The 25,626-nt window shown below is 36.3% G+C and overlaps 1 protein-coding gene across 1 annotated transcript; it reads right to left on the bottom strand.

Annotated features, from left to right (window-relative positions):
* Positions 1-612: 612 nt before the first annotated feature.
* Positions 613-25,626, bottom strand: LOC103578764 (visual system homeobox 2-like). Its single transcript, XM_053738376.1, has 7 exons — positions 25,149-25,626; positions 18,583-18,624; positions 10,965-11,054; positions 9,835-9,965; positions 1,855-2,029; positions 1,393-1,641; positions 613-1,309 (listed from the first exon to the last, which is right to left on the bottom strand). The coding sequence occupies exons 1-7, from the start codon at positions 25,618-25,620 to the stop codon at positions 1,122-1,124; spliced, it is 1,347 nt and encodes a 448-aa protein (XP_053594351.1). The 5' UTR covers positions 25,621-25,626; the 3' UTR covers positions 613-1,121.

The raw sequence follows: 25,626 nt of genomic DNA, 5'->3' as shown, positions 1-25,626 counted from the left end.
ATTTATATATTTATTTATTTATATTTTTATGTACAGAGAACCGGGCGCTTTTAAGTACTCATCAGCGAAAATTATCACCGGTCAATTCTAAATTATGCCTTTACTTATTTCTAACTTATATATTATATATCAATTATATAAATATTGCACATTTGACAACAGTTATCTTAACTCGGGTTTTTTAGCACGTCTCACTCACACTTGTTTTACTTTACTTGTTTTATTTTTATTAAATTTAATTTAAATGTAACTTTAATATAATTTTAGTTATTATTGATTTTAATTAAATCAGTAGCGATAAAGTTCGATGTTTTAATAGGTACTGATTTTTTTGTTGCCGCTGATTCAGATGCTGAATTTAAAAACAGATAATTTCGTTGACTTTTATTTAAAATTTAAAAATTAACGAACCGTGTAGCCCGGATAATTAGGCCCTGGATTTATATTTTCGTTGCCGACAGTAAACGTATCGTAATAGTGTAACTTATATTAATCGTTGATTAGACGAGATAAATATTGTACAACAAAAAATATTATTATTTTTATAAATTTAAGTAGGTCTGTATGCATGTATGTAAGTATTTATAATGATAATTATAATGATTTAATTGAGTAATGAAGTTTGTAATAAATTAGCAGATATAATAATAATCCTGACTTTAAATACGTGTATCATAAATTGAGGTAACTTGTGGATGATAAGTAAGTAGCTCAAGGAAATTAATTTGCTGGATATTCCGTTCTACTGATAGGTTGATGCTGCTCTGATGGCCAGATGCTCTTACATTCTGGTGTAAATTTTAAGGTGGGTTGAGAGCTGGATAAGCGGTTTCGATCAGTTGAGTACTCGCTGTTGCTGCTGTTGCTGCTGCTGCTGCTGCTGCTGCTGCTGCTGATGATGATATTATTAACGGAAATGGAGCGAATAAGGTTGACGTAGAGTTCAGGTAATCCAAATAACCGCTCGGAATGGGATTACACTGAGAGAGTCGAGAGCCGAGAGTTGAGTTGAATTGGATTGGGAAAGGAAGGGAAAGGAAGGGAAGGGAAGGGAAGGGAAAAGGTAGTGGATGACGAGTGATTGGGATCGTGGAAATTGATTAATTGAGATTATTCACAAATTAAACAGAGGCGTGGAGTGTGTTGGTCGGCGGTGGTCCTGTCGGATATGACGTACTTCCGGGTGTTGTAGACCCACCGCTGCTTCCCGCGGCAGGTTGTAGACTCAGTTGTAGCTGGTGCTGCTGTGCTTTCGCTCGTAAACATGCAATACTTTCATTCCTCAATTGCTCAGTATCCTGAACGGCACCTGTTACATAATTTTATTTTTATAGCAAATTTTATTTTTATAGAAAAAAGTATTTAAATAATAAATGTTATATAAATAATTACCAGTTGATGGTCCTCCCATGCCGTCCTGGCTCTCTTGACCACTCTCGGAACTGGTTGGGCCGCCCTGGTGGTGATTGTGACTTGGACTGCTGCTACTGCCAGCGTGATCGTTTCCGCTATCCTCGCCTCCGGACTTGAGGTGCTCCGCAGCCTCAATCGACTTCCGGTGCATCCCTACGGGGCCACAGTCAATCAGTTCTTGATTAGTTTCGAAATCTTGACTAAAGCCGCTTGTCTTAGACGATTGTGCTGATAGAGACGGACAGAAAAAAAAATATCGATATGTTCGTTTTATCATAAACGCCCCCTTACGTTACTTATTATTTCTTTCTGTTCGTTTTATGCGCACGCTACCTCGTCTGACTTGCTTATTTGATTTATTAATAATAATTATTAATTATTATCAATTATCAATTATCAATGATTATTAATGACATAAATTCTTTTTAATTAGTAACTTACCCAGTAGCCAAGGCGCCACAGATTCATTTTCTTTCGCGCTCTTCAATATAGTCTCCGGTAAAGGTAATGAGTGCCGCACCATTGCTCCGTAGAGTCCATACTCCGCCATTATGGTACTTCTACCCCAACATTTTTCTGTCTTGCGCCATTTTGCTCGTCGATTCTGAAACCATACCTGCAACAACAATAAACAAAAATTCATTATTTAAATAATCATATTTTGTTATTTCATTTTAGTCTAGAGTAATATATATATATATATATATCTAAACTCTACAGAGTTGGCAGTTTCCTCGTTAGCGACCACCCGCAGAGTCCACGTGTCTCAAAAATTATTTTATTATAATCATGCTGGTGTCTATTTATTAGGCAGATTCCCATCAAATTAGACTCTGGTATAACAAAAAACATTATTTTTAGAAGTACGTGACTATTTGGTAATAGTATTTAAATAGAAATGTATATATGTAGATTTGAAAGGGTGGCGGGTTAAGTGAGAGAGGGCGAGAACGCGAATAGCCTGGAGCCAGGGCGTGTACCAATTTGTAGCAACAATGCTAAAGTCACTGGCAGAATTGAAACGTAATTTTAGTGAATGGGAAACGCGCGTTGTCCTGTCAATTTGTCCTGCCACCCAGAAATTATCTTGTGCCTCGATTCCGCTAAAGGATCCTGTGATTACTTTTTTGTATTACAATGTACCAATACACGCAGTTTTCAGTCTACGTCCACTTTTCCATTACACGCTTTAATTTTGTTCAGTGACACCTTGTAATTGCGACAAGAAGCGTTAAAAAACAATCAATTATTTGTTAATAATAATTTTAAAATCCAATCCAACTTGTCTGACAACTTGGATCTGTTGTTTTTGTTTGTTTGTTTGTTTTAAATATATCATGATATAAATTTATCCAGTATATTAAAGGACGCTTTTGTAAGAGTTTTCAGTATCGAGTAGCATGCGCAGTAACTTGCGTATCATCGATCAGAGCCAACTCATCTGCTGACAATTGGACCCAAACAAGAGAAAGCATATCGTGGAGAGACTAAAAATAATATTTATAATTTATCAATATTGAATTTGCTAATTTTCAGTTGTCTGACGCATAAATGAGATTGTAGTTTAAATTTAGCCTCGAGTGTCGCTTGTCATTATTTATCTCTAAACAGACATATCAAGAGTATTGAATGCTCGTTACGGACATAATTCTGGAGAGTGGGTTGATTGGGAATCTTGGGAGCTATCGGATTTCAGTCATCAGCGTAAAGGATCGCATGACTCTGAAGACGCCACCCAAAAGTATACATTCAGATTAAATTTAAAAATTTAAAAATTTAAAAATTTTACTGAAAATTATTTAACGAGCGGGTAGTTGTGAGTCATTGCATTAGCAAGCTTTCATTGGCAATTGTTAGAGCAATCCGTCTACTTAGTTTCTCTCCGGGGAGCGTAAGCCAATTAATTCGTCGAAAGTAACGAGTTTGAGCTTGGACTTATTTACCACATAATGCACCGAAACTTTTTCACTCTTTTCTCATCGTCCAATGATCCCCTTGAGCAGTAAATGCTGGAGATGAGCTGATATTTTTCTGGTATCCAGCTGTGATGCGGCACGCGACTCAACATCATTACGCGGGACACTTGCTTCTCCCTAAGGGCCGATACTTTGATAAAACGTCCACGTCCACGTTCACGTCCACACTTGTGCTTATAACCATATTTATTATTATTATTATTATTATTTTTTAATTTAACAAGCTGAGTAATATTAAATATTAACCAGAAACCACATCCCGTAAAATGAAAATACTTTAAATTGAATTATAGTAAATTTATGGTGTTGGTTAAAATGAAATTTCGATGAGAGCTGAGCTGGGCGTGGTTCAGAAGCTGGACTAACAGTAATGCGGTTAGCAGAGATTTATATCTAACGACGTCAGCATCAACGACCGCGTTGCTCATCCAGTAACTCGTCTCGTGGTCTGTTCGCTCCGCGAGTTTATTAGAATTTACAATCGCGATTATCGCGTCAACGCCCAAATTGCTGTGTCGTCACGGCCATATACTTGTTTCTACTACATATATAGATATATATATATATATATATATATAAATATCTAAATACATATTATGGACTTGTACATAGAGTTCAATGGACCGAGGAACCTTATTTATTTGCTAGATGTGAAAGCGGTCAATTTTTCAATAGGGAGTAGACTCGACCACCCGGAATTGATCGCTTTGTTTGCATCGCTTTTGCGTTAAATTTTTTTACCAACTTTGTTAGTTCACTCTCCTACAATTTTGTTCCGTATAATACGCGTTATCTATTTTATTTAAATTCACAGAGTTAATGAACGATTGGTTGCTCATTAGAGTATTTGGGGTAACATAATTCATTATTATCATTGTTATTATTGAATTGTTATGCAGACTATGATGATGAGGTAATGCAGCTGCAGAGACAAGGCTGATGTGCTTAGTAGACAGTATATAGTCTATAGACTAGTGCTAGCAGTGTGGTAAGTAAAGTCGAGAAGACATGACAGTATGATGGGGTGCCTATTAATATAAATAATAAATGTGCGAAGGGTCGAATGATTTCACCCTACGAGGGAGTCAAGGAGCATAACCCAGGGCCCCCAATACACTCGTTCTCGCATACATCAGGCATCAGACATCAGACTACCAGACTACCAGACTACAAACTACCGACTTGCTGGTCGGCTGGTGTGCAGATCATTCGATCATTTCGACGAGCGTCGGAAAATTCATGAGCCAAACAACCACGACTTTGTCTCGTTCCAGTTTAGTTAAACCGGGGTAGAGGTGAGATGTATATATGTATATATCTATATATTTTAGGGTCGATAATATGTGTATGCACAAAAAATACAAATACAAATACAGAGATAAAGTCTAGTAGATTTTAGTTGTGGATCACCCTTGTAACGCCCCTAGGACAATCAGCTTGCCATGAGGATGACTCGTCTCTTAATGCGATAATTCCATTTTAATTTGATTCCCTCGATAAATCCCAATGCTAAAACGACTAAGCCTAAATTCTTCAGTTTTATCCAGCACTTGACATTTTAAATAATAAATCTATTTACAGTGAAACTTTAATAATTTCGACTATAAAAAAAGTGTGTTATGGCTTTTAGTGGGAAAATGGACAAGAGGATAATTTTTCTTTGCCGATGTGCAACTCTTTTTAGTAATTTGAAAAAGCATCCCACAGTCTTTTTGTGGACATTAAAAATCCAACCAAAGGGTCGTTGAGATTTAGACGCGACACCGCTGCGTATCACAAATTTAGAGTGTAGATTTACAGTACAGCAGCATCGTCTGTGATGCCTTTTCCATCTTGTTCATATCGTCTACTCACTTTATTCAGGACAGCCACAAACCCTCGAGCAGTATTTAATGTATTGTAGCTTTATGCTGTATTTCTCTACGTTACATCATAACCCGCCACCGCTTTTTATCCATTAAGATAAACGGCTTCAAAACTCTCAGTCCAACAAATATATATTATATATAAATCATAGTGATAATAATAATAATAATAATAATAATAATAATAATAATAATAATAATAATAATAATACATTACTTGTGAAAAAATATTTAAATAAACAAATATAAAAAATAATTGTGTAATAATTATCACGTCGCTCAATAACTCGCGCCTATTTTAATATACTTTTTTACATCATTTTGTTTCATATCTCGATTACTCTATTCAATTCACATAATAGAGAACATGATGGATAATTTGCCACTCGAATTATTGTCCGATGAAAATACGATCATCATTAAAATTAACGAGCGATACGCATTCGACACTCGCTGGTGATCGAATCGTCTGAAGATCCGCCTCTTTCTTTCATTTTTTTTTCTCTTTCTTTTTCTTTTTATTCTCAATACAGTTACATTAAATATATATTTAATACACTGCTGAGCACCGAGGACTAGATTTTTTAACATGAAAATATTTATTTTTAGTTGGACAGCTATATATAGCTATAGCTAATTATGTACTTGTTCATTTTTCCATTTGCCCAATTCTCCGTTCTTCAAGCGGTTAAAGTCAAAGTCAGTCAGACCAAATTTGTTTACCTTACATCCGAAATCCCAATTGTTATTTTAATCCTAAGCGACCTAATTGTGAGAAAACCAACAAAAACATAATGCTGTCTCATAGTTTTGCTTCTATATATATATATATATGAATGAATGGAATAGAGTGGACTTTATATATTTGTATAAAGGTATAAAAGGATGAGAGAGTGGGTTATTGTGGATTATGGAGAGTGGATGAGAGTATAGAGTAGAATTTCTCGGTTGAATTCGCGGGTCATTTGAGCCGTTTCCACACCATTACCTTTTCTTAACTCCACGTTTGGTCGCCGGAAGGACCCGAAGCTAAACGATAGTTGTTGGCAGCGGGTCTAGCTCTTGGAACTTGGAACACGTAATCGAGTGCTATACCACTAGATCCTCGTTATATAAGGTTGGTTTCTTTAAAGATTACACTCTCGACTGGTCTTGCAGACGTTTCCACCCCACGTCTTTATTTGCTCTTTACTAGCTCCAGTTCCAGCTTCAGCTTTAGCTCAGTTTTGCTATCGACCAATCCAACGCTTTGTGAGGATACCAGAGGAGCCAACTCCAATGGCCAAGTATCGCAAAAGTTATGGCCGAGGAAAATAACGCGTCATTTTATATTCTAGTCCCCGAGTTGGCTCGGGGGAAAAAGAGCAACTTTTCTTAGGATTCTGATAAATAGTTTTATAACGACCTTCCCCAACTCCGAATAGCTTCCAACAATATATTTTCATTACAAACTTACAGCGTTTTAGTTTAAATTATTATATTATTAATCTAATCTGACGGTAAAAACTGTCAATAATAAATAAATATAAAATATAAAAAAAATATATTGACACGAGTATTGATATTGAGGATAAAAATGTCAATGGAGCTGTCAATGTCCGGTATACCTGCTCGGCGTTATTTTAACGAGTGGTCAATAGCGCCACGCGTTTATGCTCAGACGTTCGGCCGCCAACAATGGTCCTCATCGTGTATTATTGTGTTGGGATCCGAGAAAAGGAGAATCTTCTTGTTCCTCCTCTTCTTCTGGTTCTTTTCCTTTTTCTTTGGTACTTAAACCCAAACCTGATGTGCAGTAGAGAGCAGCATTGTTGGGTATATCTTAAACCTGAAGATAGCAAGCGAACATCAGCATCACCCAGAGCCCCTTTGGCTCCGCGTAGATGACTTGCCAGTTGCCACTTGCCAGTTCACCCAACACTCAACACTCGACACTCAATTTTATTTTATTTCCCGTGTTATTTTCTCAAGGATTGATGTAAGACGTGTCTGCTGTCGAAATTCTTTGCTAATAGGGTGTTATAATGTACCGTGATGAAGATTACCACTGACTATAAAAGCTATCCACCTTTTTTGTGCCTCGTAAGCCAAAAGCCACTCGAGTCAATAACGACCCGACGTGTAGCACGGCGACGATCATTATTATCATTATTATCATTATAATTATTGTGATGAGTAGCAGGAAAAGTATGGGAAAATATATATATTTGTTATCGTATTAAAAAAAATATTTAGTAATTATAATTTGATGGATGTGGAGTGTGTTTGAGTTGATAATTGGATAATATTTTTCACATATCGGGTTAACGCGTCAACGGAGTACGGACGAGTGTTAGTCCAACGTACTAATCAAATAATAATCCAGTGGTGATTCGTGGTGTAATTTGTCAGAGTTTATAAGCCAGAGCTCGACAGTACGCTGTTGATGCTTGTCTCGGTATCGATCTTACTCGAAAGCGCGTGGCCGGGCAGGGTATAATTTTCGTAACCCCTCATAATGGCCAGAGAAAGCCTGACCCCATCTTCCCATCCCCCATTTACAATCCTTCTCTTTCCCTTTCTCTTTCTCTTTCTCTTTCATCGTCTTTTCTCTTCCTACGGGCATTCTATCGATATTGTATTTTATTTATTAAAGTAGCGCAGACCAATTTGTACGTCTTTATATTAATATTATATTTCATTGAATAATTTCATAGCTGGCGACTGCCTACTGCCGACCGGCGAGTTGAGTTGACGGGCATTTAATTGACGATAAACTTGAGTTGGCTAAAAATTTACTCTATAAAAAGGATAATAATGTTGTTGCGAATCTTCGCGTCTGCGGCAGACATTTCGATTACCTCGCGGCGGGAGACGTATTTCACCATCCCTTTTCTATTCCCTCACTGCAGATATTAAAGTCAGTCGTGTTATATCATGAAAAATATATAGACTAGGAAAATTCAAGCTATTAAATTAGTTGGATTTTATATTGATAGTGTCAATTGTTTACTCTGTAAATATTACTCTGTAATTTGGGGATTGATGATGAAATTTAATTATTAATTTATAATTTATTGCCTGATCTGACAAATATTAAAACTGATGCATACTATTGACACGTGCCAGAGTTATTTGAGCGATAAAGTATGATTATAAATATCAACCATTAATTATTTTGTATATGGGCACAATAATGTATAGAAAATACAATACGTACAAGAATTAATAATTATATGCCAACAAAGCAATCCAGATGATTATTTATTGCCGATGAATCATTCAAATGACTGACAGGCCATCGCTCGGCTTTGTAAACATAAAAAATGTCAATTAATTCCGATGACAACAAACAATAATTACTGCTAATTAAACAAATAAACAATAATTTTATTTAGGTGATTGGTGTTCCGCCTTCTGAAGGTTTTGAGCCAGTCCGCCCCATTTACGTGTGACTTCTAAGCGTATTTTTAAATGGAAAAAACATAACGCGATTAAAAAAATAAGGGTTGAAAGGCAAAAAGGTAATAATGAACAAGGAAAAGGAGTAGAGTAAAGAATACAAGACACAGGACTGAGGACTGGGACAGACGATGGCGGCTCCATAAAGATATGCCCGTTAACGATCATACGGGATCAGTGATCCCCCACGCGAACCGTTTCCTCGTCCTCGTTATAATGTGTCCCCTTTGCGGAACTTAGAAACAAAAGACGACGGAAGCCAAGCTCTGATTGGCCCCGCGGCTCGCGAGCTGAGGTCCTGATTGGCCCGCGGAACCGCACCCACCCTGCAATGGCCGCTTTGTCAGTGTGTACAAGGCACGTTTACCGCGCACCCCTGCACGCGTTTACCCTGCCTGCCTGCCTGCCTTCCTGCCTGGCTGCCTGACTACTACTGCTACTACTACTGTTACTGCTACTGCTGTTACTGCTACTACAGCTACACAACCCTCTTTACACGCTACACCACCCTCTTCTACCCTCTCGTACCCTCCCGCTATACTCTGTCGCCAGCATTACCCCGGTCGGTGTTAAACTCAAGCCAGCACCCACGAGTACCGTTACTACTGCCTTTCAATTATATCTAAATACACACACATTTTCACACACACAAATCCATTAGTGTCTACAAATGTATGACCTCTCATTTTTTTTTCATTTTTTATTTTATTTTTCTCAGAGTAAGTGAATATGTTAATGCACTGTTGTTAATGCGCTGAGTTAAGAATATAAAATTTGTTAAAACCTTGGGGTTAAATAATTTTAGTAGTTGATGATCGAGAGAGTATTCAAGGACCAAGCTGGCATCCTTTCCGGTTTATTAAGACTAGTCTACTATAAATATATATATAGAAAAGACTAGTCTTTAGGGTGGAACAAGAAGAAAAGGAAAAAAAAAGTGAAATGTGAACTGGAGAAGTGAAAAGCAAAAAGAACCTTGTTCCGGTGCTACGATGCGGAAACCGCAGACTCAGCATATCACCCCGGAGAATATTTTCTTTGATTTGAGTGTCTTTGTTGCTGGCGTTGTTAGATTTAGGGGTTAATAGTAAATTAAATTATAGTGGTTATTAAATAGAGCAGAGTTGGTAGCTACTTACTTGTATTCTGTCCTCTGGAAGATCTGTCCGGAGGCTGAGCATCTCGCGGGCATAAACGTCTGGGTAATGAGCCTCCTTGAATGCCGCCTCCAGCTCCTCCAGCTGCTGGGACGTGAAGATCGTCCTGGAGCAACAACCACATGAACCTAGTTATATGCCATTACAATCTTTCCTTAAGACTATCAAGTGACGTTCAAATTGCTCGACTACTTTTTTTTTATTTTTTTGACAACGGTCCGTTGGCTTATTAGAGTTTGACATGTCCAATTACGATAATTTTAATGATTACCGGTCAAGGGGCTCGCAACTGACGGCCACGAGTTGTTTTTAAAAAATAATAAGTAGTTATAATAATAAAAATAATAAAGTTGAATAGAAAAAAAATTCAAGTCATTTCCGTATTAAAACTGGCGTTTCACAGGTGGCTTTGTTAGTTTTAAACGCGGACAGATTTTCAGCGCCTCGTTTCACACCACACATTTACACGCCTATTATTGACCTGCGTCCGAAAATTTACCATTTTATTTTTTTTTCTTTATTGTATTCATTTTTTTTTCCTTTTTTTTTTTTTTTTAATCCAATTCTCACGTCATACAATTCAAACTTATTTACAATATGTTTCATTAATAGGAAAGCTTGGGGCAAAATAAAATTCAGTTATGAGAAAAAAAAAATTCATTTTGTTTTAAAAATTTTATCAACAATCTATTAATATACATTGTAATAATATATCGACTAATTATCAAAAAAACCTTAAATTAGAATACAGGAATTCAAATGATGAATATTTTTTTTCATAGTCGTTCATTTTACCCCGTTTTGTTTTATTTCATTTTTTAGTTCAGAAAAATAATCTCGATGAGACTACTGCGGGCTAGTCAACTTTTACTCCATTTTTCTAGACATTGTAGATTAATATTTTAGAATAAAAAAAAAAAAAAAAATTCTCTAAATTACTATTGCATGCCCAACATATTTATAGATTCTATAGTGTCCCTTTTCGCCTCAGGTTTTTTTATATCAATTTAGTCTTAGGCAACAGAATAAAAGGCACGAAGAATATAAAAATAATCAATTAAATTATGTAATAAAAAAAAAATTAATTACTGTATTAACTTTAGAAACTCACCTATGGCGACGTTTTTTCTTCTTTTTTTTACTGAATCCTGATAACCCGTCAACAGTAAAGTCTTTACCAGACTCAACGTGATGGCCGACGCCTGAAATTTAAAATATTAAATGGTCAATTATTTTTTTTTATCAATTTTTGTTATGTTGATAATTAAATTTTGAGATTATAAAAAAGGAAAAAAAAATGAGTAACGAGTATGGTGATTTTGAGGCTCATTATTTCCTGGATAGTCGATATAATTGATAATTATACGCTCGAACGTACAAATCCTCGCGCATTTTGATATCAAATTACCTATTATAGTGGTTATTGGAGGGAGCTCTCTATATTTGGGACGGGATGTTTTGTAAAAATAAAGGAAGGACGAATAAATAAATAATTAAATGAATAAAAATAACTGTAAGGCGCACAAAATAGGTGAAACATGTTAATTAAATAGCGTGTGAGTGTCTCGAGAACATAAATACTAATTGTGAGACGGCGGTTTCGAGGAGTTTTAGTTAAGTTTTCGAGTATTTCAGACATTAAAGCTAATTATTATTAATTTAAAGATCTACTTCAATTAATAAAACCTCACAGAGTCTACTCATTGACTAATTGGTCGCTGCAACAATACTATTGTTTTTAATACTTGAGAGAGTGTATGACCATCAAATAAAGTTTTTTTTTTTAATGTAAATTAAGTGGGAGTTTTTTAATAATTAAGATAAAAATGACTGATATATTAAATAAAATTTTAGTGAGATCCGAGAAGTCAGGGTAGTAGTCCTATTGTAAACTAAAATTATCCATATTAGAGACAATTAGTTTTTAAAAAATAAAAAAAGTGTAAATTAAAAAGCGTCTTAAACCAACTAAATAGTGAGTTTATTTGTAGATGAGCCATATGGCGAAACTCAATAAGCATCAGCAGTAGTAGCAAAGAAGCAATAGAAGGAACTACTAGCTGTCTCATCTAGAATAACTCATGCACAGGACATGAATATTGTTTTTACAAACTAGTAGCCGTGTTGACGTCTAACGTCTTTCTTCCTCGAGTTTCCTGTCTCGAGGGTTGTTTCGTCTTTGAAACACCCAATATTTATATTTCAAGCACTTCGCTCTCGAAATAACCAAAGAAAACCGTAATAATAAAAAATATTTCATCAAAGAAATAAAATTCGTTTAATGTGTTGACGTAATGAATGGTAACTTGAATTACGTGTAATTTCAAGAGCTTAAGTCGATGTAAATGTCGATTCGAGTATGTAAAAATACATATATATATATAGATATATAGATATATTCGTGATTTAGCTCTCAAGAGGGCGCAGAGAGTGAGGTGGGGGTGTGGGTGGCGGGCGAGGATGAGGGTGAGGATGAGGGTGAGGGCGAGATAGGAGAAGACAACAAGTAAGAGTAGTATAGCTTAGGGAGAGGGTACTTGTGCAAGTCAGAGTATTGAAATAGGGGGCGAACTACTACAACTGGTGAAGGCTCGCCCGGGGATGGTTTGGTTGAGTATGGGCTCGGTGTGGGTTTGGTTACCAGGCAACCAGCGATAAAGGAACGTGGATAGCCAATGGCGGTCCTCCAAACGCTCCTTCGTCTAACTTGGCTTGTTTTACATGCTTTAAAGTAAGACCGAGTGAGACCGAGCTTGTGAAGCTGCCGTAAGCCAGAAAGAGTCCACGTAAACTTTAGTAGCTGTTAAGGATTTAAGTTCTTGGGTTCAGAGTCTACAGGCTCCAAGCAACGTCTTGACTCACTCGAGCCTCGATAATTGATATTCTAATCCTGCTTAGCTCTACTTTATGCTAAAAGCTTGCATTACAAACAGCCTGTTCATCTTTAACCCTCTGCATGCCTACTCATCGCTGCTTTCATTATCCAATCATCATCATCATCATCCTTATTATTATTATTATTATTATTATTATTATTATTATTATTATTATTATTATTATTATTATTAATATTTTCAATATGCAAATTGATAATTATGGATTTTTAAAAATTAATTATATCAGTGTACTGATGATTTAATAAAAAAAACCTCAAGCCAGGACAAACGTTGCGCAGTGATTCCCGGTAATGTATCTGTGTGTATCCAGCCCCGAGGGATACTACCGATGAGAACGTGAACGACCAAGAGAGAAGCTGTTGAGAGTTACGTAGCACCCTCTTGGGACATCTTGCGACACCACTTGTACACTTGTGCAACGTATTAAGCCTCGGGTACTAATCCCAAAATTTAATTTGAAAATCTTTTCAGCCGCGAATGCTTCGAACCACGCCCGCGTACCAAAGATCCGTACAGGGAATTACTGCTTTGTATTGGGTAATTGAAATTTGTTTCGCTGTACGAGTGCTGAGTGCTGGGATGATATATATATTCATATATATATATATATATATATATATATATATATATATATATATAATGTACGTTCCACAGTGATTATAAACATTTTTTTGTCCGTTTAATATTTTAATACAGTCCTTTGATGACAAATAAATTTGAATTAATTAAAGTGGAACATTTTTGTGTTTTATTTTATTAGATGGATGATAAATTTTTCGTATCGAAATGTATGTTTGTGTGCGATAAAAAGCGATTGAAAACCGTCTACCCGTCAACGGAGTTACTATTTGGTACATTCGCGGGACGAATGGAGCGTATCGAGTGTGTATAGTAATAGCATGTAGAGGTATAGAAGGGGATAGAAGGATAAAGAGAGAAAGAGAAAAAAAGAGAGAGGAAAACGTTTGGGGTTCTCAGGATACATCCCTTGGGATGTTTCGCTAGATTAGGGACCCCGAGTCTATTTGCAACATTGTACAACAAGCATGTAAAACACTTGTAGGAAAAACCGACAGCCGTTCTGGGAGCCCGTTGACGCCTGGTTGTCGCTGTATGTTTTGGGGTCGTATCTATTTGGTCAATTCAATTTTTCATTTCTCCAGAGACTTTTTTCATTCTGTAATGTTTTTTGCCGAAATTAAACCTAAATGCCACTCTCCTACTTATTTCTCAACGCTTACCGTAATTTATATAATTTCACAACCGAACCAAATAGTAAAATTTTTTATGGATTTAGATTGTTTTTTTTTTTTTTTTTAAGGTCATTATAATATTATATGACTGGCCTATTCTACTGGTGGCCATATTGAAATCCGAACACACCTTAGAACGGTGTGAATATTATGATGCCCAGGTATTCATATGTCAGAGCCAAACAATGGTCAAAGTGTTGATTGCCTCAAAAACAAGCTTTTATTTAATTTCATCCACCAGACTTTGTTCTACTTGTTCCTCTGGCTCGTGAGCTGGAATCTTCTTTCACAAATAAAATTTTATAAACTTGTTCAATTGATCGCGTCACATAATCACTTTACAATGTAATCTGACAATTCCGAAAAATAACCCATTTACTATTATTTTATTATGTTTTTTAATAAATTCAAGGATTTTTATTCGTCTAGTAGAGCAGCATAAAATAATTAATGAAATGAAAATGGTATGAGAGCCCGTGCGTGGAGAATGTGCGAGTTTAACTCTTCCACTCAATAACCGAGCTGGTTTTGCCTATATGGGATAGCATTAGAGTGTTTTGAACGTACATTCTGGGGGTATAAGTCAGGAATTCCGGACGCGCGTTATATTACTACGTAGGGTCGTGTCACGGTAACGGGAACGGGAACGAGAACGAGAACGAGAACGAGAACGGGTACGGGTACGAGAACGAGAACGAGAACGGAAACAGGGATGGGGTAGATAGGGAGTGAGTGAACAGCAAGGCAACGGTTATAAGCTATTGCCGGGGCACCGGTATGCACAGCCATTTACTTCATTATGTCATTAAGCTTAATGGCCCTGGGTTTAACGTGACTTGGGGGTTTCCAACCACTTTCTACAACAGTCCGTAGCCCGTACCCCCATTAACTCCCGATCCGATGGACCACTACCACTATCACTACCACTACCACCCACGCTAGTCTACTGGCCATCCCTTTGTCTCTGACGACACAATGAGCGTCGACTTTACGACTGCGATGACCAGACGACAATTGCGCTTAAACCTCCTTTGTGTCTAATTGTATCGCTCGTACAGATAATAGAGAGACGTACACTATAGACATTTATATTTATATATTACTGTATCGCTTTGTTCACTCAGAAATTAAAAGAAAGTATCATATTATTTACTCGAAAGACCTCATCAAATTTCGCTGAGTGTTTTATTTAATAGACTTGAGACTAGCTCTCACGGCGCCCAAGAGCCTCCTGATAACACGTGCAGCATTTCAGGAAGGTGTTGACGCCTGCTTGTGTTTGCTCAGTAACTCAATAGCATTTTAAGTGAAACAAAGTCACATGTTGACTGGCGCCTCGGCCCTAACATATATTTCATCTGCTGATGTCTCTAGTTCCGGTTCAAGAGAAAAGTGTGACATATTTGATGCTTATTACAGCTGTTTTCGTTTCAAAAAGTCCCTTGAAAGAATTTTTGTTCAAGTAGGTGTAGAATTATGTCATTAATTCGACAATAAAGCTTGGATAAGTTTTTTCAAAGGAGTAAACTTGAATTGATAAGATATTGTTGAAGAGCTCGACATCTTTAGGTACATATAGACTCCTCTGGTATATAATATATAATATATATATACATTTATTGTCGAGTGATGTGAATTCGTCGGGATAAATTTAGTATGAGTTGGATTCATATGGTAATAGTAACTTGGCATTATCAAAATAATTTTCAATGAATATATTGTATATATATATATGAGTGACGACAATACTATCGATTTATTCAGCAACCCCATTGGCAGATGCTTCAAGAGTTGCACCCTCACACTCACTCACTCACTCATTTATTCGCACTCACAGTGTCAATACACTAGATACCATGCGCAAGTGTGAGATTAGTATATGTAAAAAGTAATTGAGTAATTTGTGTAACGTAAAACCATAAAAAAAAAAAAAAAAAAAATAACAAAACACCCTGTTACGCCCATCTATGTCAAAATATTTCTCCAAGGGGTGGGTACCATACGAAACCCAGCCTCGGTATCGTACCCTTGGATCCTCCGAAAGGGTTTAAAATTTCTTACCATTTATATACATATTTATTGTGTATGTATGTATTGGTAGAAATACTTTATGAGTCTCATTGTTCATAGAGCAAGGATTTGAGTGTATGGAGCCAGATATATGGCGTAACAACGCTGTCGGAGTCTTTTGTCGAGGACAGCTGAGTCAAAATGGCCACCAAGTGACGTCATAAATTTTATATTTATGCACACATACAGTTATTTGGATACACCAGTGTTGATATGAATTTATGGAATTTTAAAAAACTTGAAAATTTGAAAGCTGTAGTGTTTTAATTACGAGCATTAAAACTGCTAATTAATGATATTTCACTCTTATGACTTGGGAGTTGTTACTTAATTTATGAATTAAATGCTCGTTGAATGCTGAATTTTTATACAGCGTTCCCCTTTCTGTTAATTCGTAAACATAAAACGTAATTACGAAAATAAACTGAAAGATATCCAGGTTGTGGTAAAGAATATTGTTGGAAATATATTTAATGGAGTAGGCGAAGGTAGAAGCTAGGTCTTGCTTACTTGCTCCCCTTACTATATATATATATGCTGTATATAATATAATATAATTTCTTGAGGTTTAAAACTTGACGGAGGTAATGACAGTCTTTGAGCTTTTGTGCCATGCACATAGAAGCAAAGTGCAGATTCTAAGAGAAAATGAATACAAGAGTTTCATTGCGAAACAGAAAAGAGTTTGTTGTAATACTTGGACGGAAAATAGCTTCAAGAGATTTTATAAATGCTTAAAGACTAATTTCGTTGAGTTTTCAGCCAAGAGTTTTTGAGGAAACTGAGGCCATTTCATAGACGAGGTAGACTACGATTAAGATCAAAACCAAGACCATCAAGATCAGGTTAGAAAGCTAGCCAGCAGGTATAACCAATTTTTTAATTATGCTAAAGTGAATAAATACTTAACCAGCACAACCCTGTTTTCACCCTCGCTCTTTCTCTCTTTCTTTCTATTTTAACTTTATCTATTTTAATGTAACACTGTCAGTTATTATTTTTAATTAATATTAAAAGAAATATAATTTTCACTAGACTTTTATATAAACATAAATAAGTATAATTCTGAAAAGTGAAATGTAATTTGATTCTAATGGGTTTTGCTTGCATTTATCCAGCGTAAAGGACTCGACAACTCTATTTAAACTAAATTTAAAATTAATGTAATAGCTTGTTCAGCGTATTCATTATTATGGAATCTCTTCAGAATTAAGTAGCGGAATATAAAAACATTTTTTTACAAAACAAAATACCGAGTATCCATTTTTTAATTAATAAAAAAATTATATAAAATGGAGACTGACGCAGTAGTGAGCGTCAGCATGCGCACAAACATGATGTATTAGTCGACTCTATATTTCCGTTTCGGATTTTAAGCCAGCCAATTTCTTAAGACTTTTTTCATTATGTAATTCCCGAATATACAAATAAAATTTTTAATAAGACATTTGGAAAAAAATACCTGCGTTGAGAGAGGGGGAGGAGGTCCGTTAATTTAAAAATTATTTGTTCATTGAGTGGTGGACAGATGAATTGAGATCCTGTGGAATGTAGACAGGACGCTTCAAATTACGTTAAAAAAGTCTCCGATTACTCGATTAGCGTCTAAATGTTCTGGGCGTATTTTCTTTAGTTATTCATTTTCATGGTAGTTATTGTCCTCATGTATCACATTTACGGCTTTCGAAATGTTTTGACAGCCAGCTTAGGTATTGATTGAAAATTTTTCTGAGCCTTCAATTGCACGAGATAAATATTAAATTCTCATTGTTATAATAAATATTGAATTTGATTTTTCATTTAAGACTATTTTATGTTTTTTTTTTTTTTTTTTTACCGATTAATATTATGGGTGAGTAATCATACATACATTCAGCTTGTCTTAACTAGTTTAAAGCAACATCGGTCTTGTCCAAGTACATGACAGTAGTGAGGCTTAATGGCGTGGAAAAATCGGAGTCATCCCCTGGCAGCATGTGTATGAATACTAAATGAGCTTTCCTACCATTTATGACATCATCACGGGTAAGCGACACTGATTCTCATTTTTTCGCACTCTACCTACTATCTGTACATGCGCATACATATGTATATTTTTTTTTTTTTTTTCACTTGTTCAAATCTATGGAGCTGGATAAGTCAAGACTTGGGTTCAAAAATCCATCATTCAAGTAAAACTTATTTTTAAAGTTAGTTGTTAAATATATTAGTAATTGTACGGTTTTGTCAATTAATTTTAATTTAAAGTGATGAGTTTTAATTTTTAGATAATTTTTGATTTAAGAATTAGGAGTAAAACTTTTTTTTATTTCATCAGAATCTATAATGAGGAATTTCATAATTGGCTTATCATGTCTTTGATACTCTAATTACAAAATCACAAGAAAGCTGATGTAAAAACCCGTTGCATGACAAATAAGCTTTGGAATTTCTGCAAGTCAGCAAGAAGCCAAAACCATCAGGTCTTATATTTAGCAAAAGGTAAAAAAATATAAAAAATCAATGCTCACCAAAGTTTGTATTTGAAAAATTACTCTTGGACTGTGAGAAATCTGAAAAATTAAAAACAAGACAATTAAGATTAATGGAAGCCACAAAAAACGTTAACGATTGTAGTGTCAGTCGGGAAATTGAGCGGGCGATAATGCAAAACTCAAGTTTTCAATGAGACGTTTTATTAAATACGGTAAAGGATAAAATAGACGAAGGGAAAATCCCTGGGCTTTTAAAAATATTTTTAAAGCACTAGGGTACTGGTCGTTTGATGGAGTATCCGTAAGATTCGGGTAAAAAGCCGAGTTTTAGTGGCAGGAGTCTGAGGACTTGGCTGTATTAAGACATTTCGGCACAGCCATTTTCTAATAAAGCCGTCGAGGTATTCGAGGGAGGAAAAACAGGGGTTGAAAAAGATTCATCCTGCTAGTAAGAAACTTTCGCGGGGCTTCAGATTTTCTCCATGTATATATACATAGAGAGTATTATCGTTTGCTCTATTTTATCATTTTACTTTTTTTCTCGTTCACTTGGTTTTCACGAACAGCGGAGACATTCATTCCGAAAAATATATCGATTGCTTAGGGTTGTAAATAATATATATACTTTTTAATCCATTTAGAGTTTTATTAATCTTCAATTTAATTTTTTTACATTTTAATATTTATTTTCTCTAATATTGGCTTTTAGCATTTGACTTTTGACGAAAAATATTTTAAAAAGTCATTTATTTTTAAAATCTCTAATGAATTAAAAAATGACTCGTGTAAGCTGAAAATTTGGTGTGATATATAAATTAATCTATGAAATATGTATATATAATGAGAGTAGTGGAAACTTGTCTCGAGGTAGATATCATCACACAAAGCACCTAACAAGCTCCCTTGGCTTAAAGAAAAGATAACACTTTCTCCCCTGTAAAAATAATTCACCACTGTTGCCACGTCTCTCCTTTTTTTCTTCACTTATATTTTTCTCTAACGCCAACTTCTAACTAATATGTAGAAACACGTACATCCACTACCCTCACCCATCCCCGCACACAGACATAAACCTACTCAGACATTGAAAGATATACACACGTGTGTAAGGGCGAAAAACAATGCGGGGGCTGCGGTGGTGATCATTTTTAGCTGGGGCTAAGGATTAGCGCGCTTGGCTGGTATTATTGTTCCACAAACCTCCAAGAAATAAAAAAAAATAAAAAAATAGAAGAAAAAAAAAAAACAGATATTTTTTTTAGACAAATGCACAATCAGTATTAGACCGTATAAAAAAATTATTTAAATTATAGTTTTTTGTAAATTTTACCCTCTGCTGAAATTCATAACCACAGAGATTAAAAAATATATTTTTGGCAACCCCATCACCAAAATCACAAGATCAATAATCCTTTAAGCTGTCAATCAGACAGCCACAATTTCATTTTTAAAACCCGATTGTGCATTTCAGAACCGTCTTTTAATAGTACGCGTGTCACAGATTTATATTTTTATTTTTTGACAATTTTACCCTCCAGCAAACGAGACGGCTGAAACTTAAACCTCAATCATTGCTTTTACCCTGAGTGGTTTCACATTTTTCGAAAACCTTATAGGTATTGTCGAGTACGCCGGGAAAAGAGAGCTCAGACTCTTGTACGCGATAACTCAGCCCAGCCTAGCCCAGCCCAGCCCAGCCCAGAGCAGCAACAGCAGCAACAGCAACAGCAGTCACTCAGAACATCAGCCAAAGTGACAGAGACGGGAGAGGCCCATTGAGGAAATCCACTTCCCAGGTCTCATATTACCCGTGAGTATTTTGACAAGATCTTATTGTCGCACGATCACCGTCGCTCTATTGACCCTATTATCCTTCTATTAGTATTATACTCGGATTTGCGGTTATTTCTACACCCTCTCTCCCTTCATCCCTCAATCCCTCCTTCTTCCTCTATCTCTATCCCTATTTTTATTTCTACAACTATTTCTTATCCTTCCGTCTTTTTTAGCTCCATCTCTATCTCATCCGAACCATAAGACTCTACAACTCGGGCTTTCAACCTTCTCATAGAATTTATTTGTCAGCTTTCCAACTAATCCCTCTACTCTTACTCTTGACTATCGATTAGTCTAAAGTCAAAAAAATAAAATAAAAAAAAAAAAAAAAAATCTCAAGTACCCACTTATTATTTATTTTTCTTCATTTCTCTGCATATTCTTATGCAAAGGAAACAGAAGATGTAAAAAAAACTTTTACTGCAGAGAAAAGCGTAAAATGAACTGCTACTTAGATATACATCCAACCACCCACACACACACACGCAGAAAAGGGTGAAAATGTATTAAATGTATTCAACATACGCAATCAAGATGAGCGCCGTCATATACACGGATAAGAGTGAGACAGATCGAAATATAAATTCAAGAGGGCTGAGGATTGCGCCTGCGCTTCCACTGAACACACAGACATCCATACTGTACACTCTGTACTCTCTGTACTGCATAAAAACACGGTGTAACGCGTATAGAGTATATATACAGTACATAGTACATAGTATGTATATAGTATACACAGACTGCAAACAGAATAGCCTTGTGGTGGAGGGGAGAATTCATGTATACGCTCACAAAGTACTCTTCACCAGGGACAATCGAGGTGTTGGACTGGAAATCCATACCAATTTGAGCAACTTACACGCTGTAGCTCTCAACACATATATAAATATATAAATATATGTATAATATATCTGTATGTATTATTCGCCTCAAAGAAACGCGGGTTCAAAGTCAGTCACGATAAATTAGTGGGCAGCGAATTCGTGAAACTATCTGCTAAATCCCAATACTTTATTCTCAGTCCAAGCTCGTACTGTAACTTTACTACAGAGTTTAAATTTAGTTACCTAGCAGCCAACATAATGTATATCTATACGCTCGGATGCGATAATGGACATAGTTTCCCGGTAATGTCCGAGACTAATTCCCGTGTTATTTCATTAATGTTCCGCAAGTCCCTAGGGCTCCAGCACCTACTTGCCCACGCGCACCAGACAACCCATTTTCGCCCTCGGCCCTCGGCCCTCGGTCCTCATCCCCAATCCCTTCGGCTGCATTAGTCGCGTGTCAAAGGGGTTGCAAAATTTACGACAAGATTTTGCCCAAGTCGATTGATAGTCTTCCATATGTGTAAGTAATGTCATTGTAACTTAAATATTTTATTTATTTATTGACCTTTTAATAAAACACGACATTATTAATAAATATTTTACGCAAGAAATCGCTGGGGAAAATATTATAATGTATACAAAGTTTATGGGACACAGGGAATGCCAAGGGGAAGTAGATCTGAAAGGAATTATCCGATCATATATATAAGTGGTAGGAAATATACCTTCAGAAGAAAATAACGAGGGTCTTGTGATTGACGTGGAGGAAAAGCGTGGCAAGAAATAATTTCTGACCGGGGAAAATTGGTGGCGATCAACTGAGAAATAATAATTTTGAAACCGAGGGTTTTGTTCATGATCATGATGAACAAACGACTTGACACGTGTTCAGACATTATTGTATATATAAAATAAAAATAGTTTGATAGTGTGATGGCCGTGGAAGTTTTAGCAATCAATAGTAAAAGTCATAGTCGGTAATAAAGAGCACGTAGTGTGGGAGTAAAATTGCGAATGCGAAAAGAGGTGTTATCCAATTATTCCAAGTTGTTAAGGCACGTCTCAGAACGTTTAAGGGATTAAATTAAGACATTCCACACAACAAATCTCCCAAGAATCTCAATTAACTTCTACACAGAGCTTTCCGCCTTTAATTAACTGTTTAATTTCATTTTATTTCTTAAACTAAATTTAAATATATATATAAACAAATAACAAATTAATAAATGAATAATTGTACATATGGGTATGAAAAAATCTACATATTTAAACTCTGGCTTTGATGTAGAGTTGACAAAAGAAAATTTATTGGAAAACTCTTTAACTGAAGATACTTGAGTCTCTCGTAGAATTAATGAGAGGATGCCAATTTGAATTGTATATAGCACTTTTGCTGACGCGAAAACACGACAAGCCTTACAATGACGACAAATAAAATTAAAACGCATCTCTGGGTGCTTGATCCTTTTACAGAGACTGGATTATTAGTGATCAGATATATAATTCATTTTGCGTCATTGAAGCCGACTACTCGGGCTGATGGGTTTGTTGAGTTTATTTAAATCCTTAAAAAGTTGCTGGGAATAGCTTTGAAGTACTAATCAGTATCGAGCAGAGAGATTTGCTCCCTGTAATATATATATATCCATATATATGTACAATATACAGTTGGATACAGCCCTCTTCAATAACGCGCACGTATACGGAAGAGCGCGTCGCGCCGAGAAAAAATCCAGAGGTGGTAAAAATAAATAAAAGAATCGACAAGACTGTCGAGTAAAATGAAAACCCAGATCGGAAAGGGTGTAAGAGTCTACTAGTCGTGATGAGCAAAACGGGGGACGTAAGTACGCAATAGATGTTGAGTAGAGTCAGAGTCAGAGTCAGAGTCAGAATCAAAATTAGAGTGAGAAAGTGTGAATAGAGAAAAGTGTCACACACATTTATTGTATGGGTGTTGATAGGCAATCAGGTTGATTGCCAACTTCAAACGTATACACCAAGAGACGTCCCAGTCATTCCTCAACATACATTACAACACACTCTGCTAATAAGCAATCTCCAATTTTTTTGATAACGCGTATTCATAATCCAGATGAGGAAGATCTTGACAATGGAGAGGAGAGACAACTGTCTCGCCTTATCTGTATAGGTGTTGGTTTTTTTTTTTTTTTTTTTTTTTATATTTTTTTCTATTTATATTGAGGCTGTATAGGTGCCAAGGTCACCGATAAATACCTAGAACTTGTGAACGAGGGTATGTGTTGGTGAGACGGTTTAAAAAATAGCCCTGTCCTGGTGTGAGTGGACTCAACTTCGGTTAACATGCACACTGATTTTGTTTAAGACAAAACGATCATTGCACAGAACGAGGTGCGTAAGTAAAGGTAAATGAGGTAAATGCGTTAGCGTGTGTATTTTTATAAACCGAGGAGGTGCCATGCCGAGGAGTGACGTTTGAATGCTCGGGCAAAAGCATTGTCCTGGGTCTACTCTGTAACCCGACACCCGAAAATCGTTCTCAAAACTCTACCGGAATGAGACACACGTATTTTACTTTCAAAATCTTGTTATTTCTTCGAAAATTTGTTTAATTTAATTAATTTAAATATTTAAATTAATTAATAAGTTATTAATCAGCAAAGATCTATTGAAGGAAAGCTGCTGTGAAAGGAATATTGTTATAACTTTACATTGTTGATATTAAAATTGATCTCGGAATTGAAAAGCAAGACTCCAAGGAAAAATATATAGATATATAGATATACAAATGGTACAGATAGAGTTTGCCCTCTTTTATATCGAATAGGAGATGAGACGAGTCTGTGCGCAAATTGACTCGTTCGCCCTAAGATTAATGGAATTAAGTCTCTTTCGAAAAGGGAAACGGGTTGAGAACAGTGGGCTTTAACGCGGCCATTTTAATGTTTTGTTCTCATGCTTTGTGTTTTGGTGAGACATTGCCAGCTCTGCCCAACACTCAACTCATTATACCACTAATTATTCATAACGCCGTCGATTATTCTTACAAAAATATCCAATTCCCTCGAGGAGGAGAAGACGACGACTGAAAACAAACTATATTACAATTAATTATATTTCTTTGCTTTCTTTTGTTCTAACTCATATTATATTTTATCTCATGCACTTGACAATATTCATCTCTAATTATCATTTAATCAAATACTTTCAATCGATATCTACTTCTATATATTCTTTAGCAGTCATTATCTTGTTCTCGGGAAAAGTCGTTAATTTAGTTACGCGACAGTAAGTCTGTTTGAACGAGCTATTCAGTAGACTCGAAAATTGGAAACGGTATTTAGCAACGTTATTAATCAATACCATCCCAGTACATATTTAGTCTAGAGAATAATATTCTTCACTACTCATACAATTTACTCTACTTTATTATCTGATAAAGTATATATTGTTATTATTGTTTTTAAATGATAAACATGACACCGTTGATGGTGAATCTATTGGAAAAAGGCAATGGGATATATGTGTATCGATTTTCGGTTTCGGTAATATGATCTTAAGTGGCTCTGAGTGTGCTGCTGTTGGCGATAGCAGAAGCCAGTACATCAGCAACAGCTAAGTGCTCGTTTCACACCTACTAGACTACACGATACGGCTATTAATTCACTTGAACATCAGAGCAACGAGCAAGAAACGGAAGACGAACAAGGATGAGTTACTCTATAGTGTCTGCTACCCTTATCCTTCATTGCTCTTCCATTAATCCTCGTTACCGACAATCAAGATAATTTGAATCATCTCCTATTCACCAAAACATAATGACTCTATTACCCAATATAGGGGAACAGGAGGATCAAAAAAGGATCAGAAGGATCAGGAATAGTGGGAACAAAGTGTTACAAGATTTTACTTTTAAAATTATCAATAAATATAAAAGAGAATACTGAATCTTACCGTGTGGTGGCGTTTGCTGATGATTGGGACTGTGCTGGTGATTACCAGAGACACCGGTGCCTGGAAGAACGTGCTGGGCATGCGCTGCTGCGGGATGCACGTTCATACCCGGTGATCCTGGAAGTTGTCCTGGTTGGTGTACCTGGTGATGGGCAACGTGATGGGCCGGATGAGGGTGTGGAGGTGGCAAAAAAGCTGCCGCAACTGCTGCTTGAGCATTCAGGTAGGCCATCCTCGAGGCAGTCAGGTTGCCGAGATTCCCCAGGTTTCCCAAGTTGCCCAAATGATTGGTCAGGCTGGGCATGTAGTCCCATATTTTGTGGTGTGGCGCTGATGGTGCGTAGGAGACCGCGGATACTCCTGCGGGTGGTGAGCCCTGTTGATGTGGCGATCCTCGCTCTTGTCCACTTCCACTTCCTGTTCCATTGAGGCCCAGCAGCTCCTGGATCGCAAACGGCGACCGCTGCGGCATTTTCAG

The sequence above is a fragment of the Microplitis demolitor genome, chromosome 4 (assembly GCF_026212275.2).
Source record: "Microplitis demolitor isolate Queensland-Clemson2020A chromosome 4, iyMicDemo2.1a, whole genome shotgun sequence".
Taxonomy (NCBI): domain Eukaryota; kingdom Metazoa; phylum Arthropoda; class Insecta; order Hymenoptera; family Braconidae; genus Microplitis; species Microplitis demolitor.
Note: the sequence above shows the minus strand (reverse complement) of the source record. Positions and strands in the feature narration are given on the sequence as shown.

Excerpts from the sequence above, each read along its gene's own strand:
- LOC103578764 (XM_053738376.1), bottom strand. The coding sequence starts at position 25,620 with ATGCCGCAGCGGTCGCCGTTTGCGATCCAGGAGCTGCTGGGCCTCAAT. Across the intron at positions 11,055-18,582 it reads TTTTTCAAATACAAACTTTG|GCGTCGGCCATCACGTTGAG; the intron begins GTGAGCATTGAT and ends TTTAAATTTCAG. Across the intron at positions 1,310-1,392 it reads CATGGGAGGACCATCAACTG|GTGCCGTTCAGGATACTGAG; the intron begins GTAATTATTTAT and ends ATTATGTAACAG.